Source organism: Oncorhynchus nerka, linkage group LG12 (genome assembly GCF_034236695.1).
Source record: "Oncorhynchus nerka isolate Pitt River linkage group LG12, Oner_Uvic_2.0, whole genome shotgun sequence".
Taxonomy (NCBI): domain Eukaryota; kingdom Metazoa; phylum Chordata; class Actinopteri; order Salmoniformes; family Salmonidae; genus Oncorhynchus; species Oncorhynchus nerka.
In genome coordinates, this window is record NC_088407.1 from 79076773 (window position 1) to 79085620 (window position 8848).

The window sequence follows — 8848 nt, forward strand, 5'->3', positions numbered from 1 at the left end:
AATGGAATGTTATAGAAGGAGGGTCCAGACACCTTTTTTGATTTCACTTGTTTTTGAGAATCTAAACGTCTTATGTAAATGGAATGTTATAGAAGGAGGGTCCAGACATCTTTTTTGATTTCACTTGTTTTTGAGAATCTAAACGTCTTATGTAAATGGAATGTTATAGAAGGGTCCAGACACCTTTTTTGATTTCACTTGTTTTTGAGAATCTAAACGTCTTATGTAAATGGAATGTTATAGAAGGGTCCAGACACCTTTTTTGATTTCACTTGTTTTTGAGAATCTAAACGTCTTATGTAAATGGAATGTTATAGAAGGAGGGTCCAGACATCTTTTTTGATTTCACTTGTTTTTGAGAATCTAAACGTCTTATGTAAATGGAATGTTATAGAAGGGTCCAGACACCTTTTTTGATTTCACTTGTTTTTGAGAATCTAAACGTCTTATGTAAATGGAATGTTATAGAAGGGTCCAGACACCTTTTTTTGATTTCACTTGTTTTTGAGAATCTAAACGTCTTATGTAAATGAAATGTTATAGAAGGGTCCAGACACCTTTTTTGATTTCACTTGTTTTTGAGAATCTAAACGTCTTATGTAAATGAAATGTTATAGAAGGGTCCAGACACCTTTTTTTTGATTTAATTTGTTTTTGAGAATCTAAACGTCTTATGTAAATGGAATGTTATATAGAAGGGTCCAGACACCTTTTTGGATTTCACTTGTTTTTGAGAATCTAAACGTCTTATGTAAATGGAATGTTATATAGAAGGGTCCAGACACCTTTTTTGATTTCACTTGTTTTTGAGAATCTAAACGGTCTTATGTAAATGGAATGTTATAGAAGGGACCAGACACCTTTTTTTGATTTCACTTGTTTTTGAGAATCTAAAGGTCTTATGTAAATGGAATGTTATAGAAGGAGGGTCCAGACACCTTTTTTGATTTCACTTGTTTTTGAGAATCTAAAGGTCTTATGTAAATGGAATGTTATATAGAAGGGTCCAGACACCTTTTTTTGATTTCACTTGTTTTTGAGAATCTAAACGTCTTATGTAAATGGAATGTTATAGAAGGAGGGTCCAGACACCTTTTTTTTGATTTCACTTGTTTTTGAGAATCTAAAGGTCTTATGTAAATGGAATGTTATATAGAAGGGTCCAGACACCTTTTTTGATTTCACTTGTTTTTGAGAATCTAAACGTCTTATGTAAATGGAATGTTATAGAAGGAGGGTCCAGACACCTTTTTTTGATTTCACTTGTTTTTGAGAATCTAAACGTCTTATGTAAATGGAATGTTATAGAAGGAGGGTCCAGACACCTTTTTTGATTTCACTTGTTTTTGAGAATCTAAACGTCTTATGTAAATGGAATGTTATAGAAGGAGGGTCCAGACATCTTTTTTGATTTCACTTGTTTTTGAGAATCTAAACGTCTTATGTAAATGGAATGTTATAGAAGGGTCCAGACACCTTTTTTGATTTCACTTGTTTTTGAGAATCTAAACGTCTTATGTAAATGGAATGTTATAGAAGGAGGGTCCAGACACCTTTTTTGATTTCACTTGTTTTTGAGAATCTAAAGGTCTTATGTAAATGGAATGTTATATAGAAGGGTCCAGACACCTTTTTTGATTTCACTTGTTTTTGAGAATCTAAACGTCTTATGTAAATGGAATGTTATAGAAGGAGGGTCCAGACACCTTTTTTGATTTCACTTGTTTTTGAGAATCTAAACGTCTTATGTAAATGGAATGTTATAGAAGGAGGGTCCAGACACCTTTTTTGATTTCACTTGTTTTTGAGAATCTAAACGTCTTATGTAAATGGAATGTTATAGAAGGAGGGTCCAGACATCTTTTTTTGATTTCACTTGTTTTTGAGAATCTAAACGTCTTATGTAAATGGAATGTTATAGAAGGGTCCAGACACCTTTTTTTGATTTCACTTGTTTTTGAGAATCTAAACGTCTTATGTAAATGGAATGTTATAGAAGGAGGGTCCAGACATCTTTTTTTGATTTCACTTGTTTTTGAGAATCTAAACGTCTTATGTAAATGGAATGTTATAGAAGGGTCCAGACACCTTTTTTTGATTTCACTTGTTTTTGAGAATCTAAACGTCTTATGTAAATGGAATGTTATAGAAGGGTCCAGACACCTTTTTTTGATTTCACTTGTTTTTGAGAATCTAAACGTCTTATGTAAATGAAATGTTATAGAAGGGTCCAGACACCTTTTTTTGATTTCACTTGTTTTTGAGAATCTAAACGTCTTATGTAAATGAAATGTTATAGAAGGGTCCAGACACCTTTTTTTGATTTAATTTGTTTTTGAGAATCTAAACGTCTTATGTAAATGGAATGTTATAGAAGGAGGGTCCAGACACCTTTTTTTGATTTCACTTGTTTTTGAGAATCTAAACGTCTTATGTAAATGGAATGTTATAGAAGGGTCCAGACACCTTTTTTTGATTTCACTTGTTTTTGAGAATCTAAACGTCTTATGTAAATGGAATGTTATAGAAGGGTCCAGACACCTTTTTTGATTTCACTTGTTTTTGAGAATCTAAACGTCTTATGTAAATGGAATGTTATAGAAGGAGGGTCCAGACACCTTTTTTGATTTCACTTGTTTTTGAGAATCTAAACGTCTTATGTAAATGGAATGTTATAGAAGGGTCCAGACACCTTTTTTGATTTCACTTGTTTTTGAGAATCTAAACGTCTTATGTAAATGGAATGTTATAGAAGGGTCCAGACACCTTTTTTTGATTTCACTTGTTTTTGAGAATCTAAACGTCTTATGTAAATGGAATGTTATAGAAGGAGGGTCCAGACACCTTTTTTTGATTTCACTTGTTTTTGAGAATCTAAATGTCTTATGTAAATGGAATGTTATAGAAGGGTCCAGACACCTTTTTTTGATTTCACTTGTTTTTGAGAATCTAAACGTCTTATGTAAATGGAATGTTATAGAATGGTCCAGACACCTTTTTTTGATTTCACTTGTTTTTGAGAATCTAAACGTTTTATGTAAATGGAATGTTATAGAAGGGTCCAGACACCTTTTTTTGATTTCACTTGTTTTTGAGAATCTAAAGGTCTTATGTAAATGGAATGTTATAGAAGGGTCCAGACACCTTTTTTTGATTTCACTTGTTTTTGAGAATCTTACCCCAAACGGCAAATGGTATGGGGGCCCTAAAAAAACATGAACAGACTCCAAAAACACACAAATATGTATTTTTTTAGAAAAGGTAAAGCTCTCAGTATAGTGATGCAGGTTTAGATGTGGTACGCATGAAATTGTGTCATTCCAAACTAATTGAGGGCCATTGACATACTGAACTGATTAGTGTTAAGAAATCATTTTCCACACATTTATTTATCATCAATTGCAGATGGTTTCCATCGTCATTGTTCATTATATTAAACTCCCTCTCTCTTTCGCGCTCATTCATTATTTCTGTAGGCTGAGAATGTGATGCTCCTGGAGCTAGATATGAGCCCACCCAGCATGTACAACCTCAACCTTAACGGAGCACACCTGGAACAGAACTTTGGAGGTCACGGTAGTCCCAGGAGAGACCTGCTAGCCAACGTCCCACTCAGGGACAGGACAACTGCATCAGGAAGGGTCCGGAAGTCACGATCCTGGTGAGTTACAGTACCTGTAATAACCTGGTGAGTTACAGTACCTGTAGTAACCTGGTGAGTTACAGTACCTGTAGTAACCTGGTGAGTTACAGTACCTGTAGTAACCTGGTGAGTTACCTGTAGTAACCTGGTGAGTTACAGTACCTGTAGTAACCTGGTGAGTTACCTGTAGTAACCTGGTGAGATACAGTACCTGTAATAACCTGGTGAGTTACAGTACCTGTAGTAACCTGGTGAGTTACAGTACCTATAGTAACCTGGTGAGTTACCTGTAGTAACCTGGTGAGTTACAGTACCTGTAGTAACCTGGTGAGTTACAGTATCTGTAATAACCTGGTGAGTTACAGTACCTGTAATAACCTGGCGAGTTACAGTACCTGTAGTCACCAGGTGAGTTACAGTACCTATAATAACCAGGTGTGTTACAGTACCTGTAGTAACCTGGTGAGTTACCTGTACCTGTAATAACCTGGTGAGTTACAGTACCTGTAGTAACCTGGTGAGTTACCTGTAGTAACCTGGTGAGTTACAGTACCTGTAGTCACCAGGTGAGTTACAGTACCTATAATAACCAGGTGTGTTACAGTACCTGTAATAACCTGGTGAGTTACAGTACCTGTAGTAACCTGGTGAGTTACAGTACCTGTAATAACCTGGTGAGTTACCTGTAGTAACCTGGTGAGTTACAGTACCTGTAGTAACCTGGAGTTACAGTACCTATAATAACCTGGTGAGTTACAGTACCTGTAATAACCTGGTGAGTTACAGTACCTGTAGTAACCTGGAGTTACAGTACCTGTAATAACCTGGTGAGTTACAGTACCTATAATAACCTGGTGAGTTACAGTACCTGTAGTAACCTGGTGAGTTACAGTACCTGTAGTAACCTGGTGAGTTACAGTACCTGTAATAACCTGGTGAGTTACCTGTAATAACCTGGTGAGTTACAGTACCTGTAGTAACCAGGTGAGTTACAGTACCTATAATAACCAGGTGAGTTACATTACCTGTAATAACCTGGTGAGTTACAGTACCTGTAGTAACCAGGTGAGTTACAGTACCTGTAATAACCTGGTGAGTTACAGTACCTGTAATAACCTGGTGAGTTACAGTACCTGTAGTAACCTGGTGAGTTACAGTACCTGTAGTAACCTGGTGAGTTACAGTACCTGTAATAACCTGGTGAGTTACAGTACCTGTAGTAACCAGGTGAGTTACAGTACCTATAATAACCAGGTGAGTTACATTACCTGTAATAACCTGGTGAGTTACAGTACCTGTAGTAACCAGGTGAGTTACAGTACCTATAATAACCAGGTGTGTTAGTAACCTGGTGAGTTACCTGTAATAACCAGGTGAGTTACAGTATCTGTAATAACCTGGTGAGTTACAGTACCTGTAATAACCTGGCGAGTTACCCTGTAGTCACCAGGTGAGTTACAGTACCTGTAGTAACCTGGTGAGTTACAGTACCTGTAATAACCTGGTGAGTTACAGTACCTGTAGTAACCTGGTGAGTTACCTGTAGTAACCTGGTGAGTTACAGTATCTGTAGTAACCTGGTGAGTTACAGTACCTGTAATAACCTGGCGAGTTACAGTACCTGTAGTAACCTGGTGAGTTACAGTACCTATAATAACCTGGTGAGTTACAGTACCTGTAATAACCTGGTGAGTTACAGTACCTGTAGTAACCTGGTGAGTTACAGTACCTGTAGTAACCTGGTGAGTTACAGTACCTATAATAACCTGGTGAGTTACAGTACCTGTAATAACCTGGTGAGTTACAGTACCTGTAGTAACCTGGTGAGTTACAGTACCTGTAATAACCTGGTGAGTTACAGTACCTGTAATAACCTGGTGAGTTACAGTACCTGTAGTAACCAGGTGAGTTACAGTACCTATAATAACCAGGTGAGTTACATTACCTGTAATAACCTGGTGAGTTACAGTACCTGTAGTAACCTGGTGAGTTACCTGTAGTAACCTGGTGAGTTACAGTACCTATAATAACCTGGTGAGTTACAGTACCTGTAGTAACCTGGTGAGTTACAGTACCTGTAGTAACCTGGTGAGTTACAGTACCTATAATAACCTGGTGAGTTACAGTACCTGTAATAACCTGGTGAGTTACAGTACCTGTAGTAACCTGGTGAGTTACAGTACCTGTAATAACCTGGTGAGTTACAGTACCTGTAATAACCTGGTGAGTTACAGTACCTGTAGTAACCAGGTGAGTTACAGTACCTATAATAACCAGGTGAGTTACATTACCTGTAATAACCTGGTGAGTTACAGTACCTGTAGTAACCTGGTGAGTTACCTGTAGTAACCTGGTGAGTTACAGTATCTGTAGTAACCTGGTGAGTTACAGTACCTGTAATAACCTGGCGAGTTACAGTACCTGTAGTCACCAGGTGAGTTACAGTACCTATAATAACCAGGTGTGTTACAGTACCTGTAATAACCTGGTGAGTTACAGTACCTGTAGTAACCTGGTGAGTTACAGTACCTGTAATAACCTGGTGAGTTACCTGTAGTAACCTGGTGAGTTACAGTACCTGTAGTAACCTGGTGAGTTACAGTTCCTGTAATAACCTGGTGAGTTACAGTACCTGTAGTAACCTGGTGAGTTACCTGTAGTAACCTGGTGAGTTACAGTATCTGTAGTAACCTGGTGAGTTACAGTACCTGTAATAACCTGGTGAGTTACAGTACCTGTAGTAACCTGGTGAGTTACCTGTAATAACCTGGTGAGTTACAGTACCTGTAGTAACCTGGTGAGTTACAGTACCTGTAATAACCTGGTGAGTTACAGTACCTGTAGTAACCTGGTGAGTTACCTGTAGTAACCTGGTGAGTTACAGTATCTGTAGTAACCTGGTGAGTTACAGTACCTGTAATAACCTGGCGAGTTACAGTACCTGTAGTCACCAGGTGAGTTACAGTACCTATAATAACCAGGTGTGTTACAGTACCTGTAATAACCTGGTGAGTTACAGTACCTGTAGTAACCTGGTGAGTTACAGTACCTGTAATAACCTGGTGAGTTACCTGTAGTAACCTGGTGAGTTACAGTACCTGTAGTAACCTGGAGTTACAGTACCTATAATAACCTGGTGAGTTACAGTACCTGTAATAACCTGGTGAGTTACAGTACCTGTAGTAACCTGGAGTTACAGTACCTGTAGTAACCTGGAGTTACAGTACCTGTAGTAACCTGGTGAGTTACAGTACCTATAATAACCTGGTGAGTTACAGTACCTGTAATAACCTGGTGAGTTACAGTACCTGTAGTAACCTGGTGAGTTAGAGTACCTGTAATAACCTGGTGAGTTACAGTACCTGTAATAACCTGGTGAGTTACAGTACCTGTAGTAACCAGGTGAGTTACAGTACCTATAATAACCAGGTGAGTTACATTACCTGTAATAACCTGGTGAGTTACAGTACCTGTAGTAACCAGGTGAGTTACAGTACCTATAATAACCTGGTGAGTTACAGTACCTGTAGTAAACTGGTGAGTTACATTACATGTAATAACCTGGTGAGTTACAGTACCTGTAATAACCAGGTGAGTTACAGTACCTGTAGGAACCTGGTGAGTTACATTACCTGTAGTAACCTGGTGAGTTACAGTACCTGTAGTAACCTGGTGAGTTACAGTACCTATAATAACCAGGTGAGTTACCTGTAGTAACCTGATGATTTAAAACTGTAGAGGAGGACACTCAGAGTTCCTTCAGTATTTGCTGATTAACTGTTAGGTGATTTGTCCTACCTACTTTACTAATAATTGGCAGTGTTTAGAACCATGCATATCGTAATTTTATTTCTGACACGTTTCAACAAAACAGAATAGATGTACAACTATATTTGCTATGCTAGGCCTACTCTTGGGACAGCATTTTTGTGACAATCTTTGTTGCAGCTAAAACAATTCCATATGAAAGGATCCATATAAGACACTCAAGTTGCCAGCTGAATACGTAACATGTATTCCCTCTCCTTTATTCCCAGGTACCAGGCACCACGCTCATCCTCTTCATGCGTCTCATCCTCTTCATCATCCAGCTCTATAACATCAGGGCCCCAGACCCAGTGCTCTCCTCACCCCCAGAGACCCTCCTCAGCCATATACACTCCATTGGAAGGTTCCATTCCAGGGGGTCCCTGAGTCCAGATTCTAGAACATTCCAACATTCCAATGTATATCATATATGCTTATTTGCTAGGTGGAAATATACAGGTTAGGACAATGTAATAATTCCATGCAGCAGTGTTAGAAAATAAACAATTTCATTGGACCAGCGACTACAGGATTAGCATAAAAAATGTGACCAGTGGCCAGGAAATCAAGTAGTGAAGTGACTGTAGATCATTTGAAACGTAGATAATTTAAACGTTTGAATTAATAGAATGACAGTAAAACAGTTATGCTATGTGTTTGATGAGTAGTTAGCTGAAATGTACTACGATTGTGGTTATTTTCCAAGTTTGATGACAAACTTTCTGTACTGCTAACATTCACTTCCAGTCATTTTCACTCGCATTGCTAGCAATGAGGTACAATAGATTGCTAGTCCCATTGTTTATAATCATTTTGCATTTATAGAGACATTCATGGGATTTTAGAATCCTCTTGTCCTAACCTGTATATCTGACCTGTCTGCATTATCAACAATTTCATAGTGTATTATTTCACCAAACACAATTGGTCTGTAACCAAAAGTAATTTGCATTTGTGGAAAATATTGCACCGCTGAACTTTGACTAAAGTATATGACTAAAGTAATGTTTAGCTTTTGGTGTACAGAAACATCAGAATAAATGGTACAAACTGTTACATAACATAACTTGTATGAGCCTACATTGTTTAGGGAATGGAGAAAATACCTGTCTTTCAAATTGAATGAACTGCCTTTGGCCACAACAAATAGGGAGAAAAGGAAAAACACCTGCCTTAACGTTTTTCTTTTGTTGTTGAGGATTTACTCGGTAACATTCTATTTTATTATATTATATTTTAGTCTGAGCACCCAATCTCCCCAAAATGTTCACATTTTCTCACAGTAATTACACTATTAATTATTGTGAGAAAATAACGGTATTATTTTTTATATAACAAAGATCATCTTTAAGATGTAAAACAAATGTGTATTCTATCAAAACTCCAGTGTTTAGTGAC

At 37.6% G+C, this 8848-nt stretch overlaps 1 protein-coding gene across 1 annotated transcript in view; it reads left to right on the plus strand.

Annotated features, from left to right (window-relative positions):
- Nucleotides 1-8531, plus strand: part of LOC115138840 (kinesin-like protein KIF3B) — a 29569-nt gene extending 21038 nt beyond the window's left edge. The window contains exons 6-7 of the mRNA XM_065025021.1: nt 3477-3661; nt 7681-8531. Coding sequence (XP_064881093.1) covers nt 3477-3661; nt 7681-7837 — 342 coding nt within the window. The 3' untranslated portion in view covers nt 7838-8531. The remainder of the gene's footprint in view (nt 1-3476; nt 3662-7680) is intronic.
- Nucleotides 8532-8848: the final 317 nt, after the last annotated feature.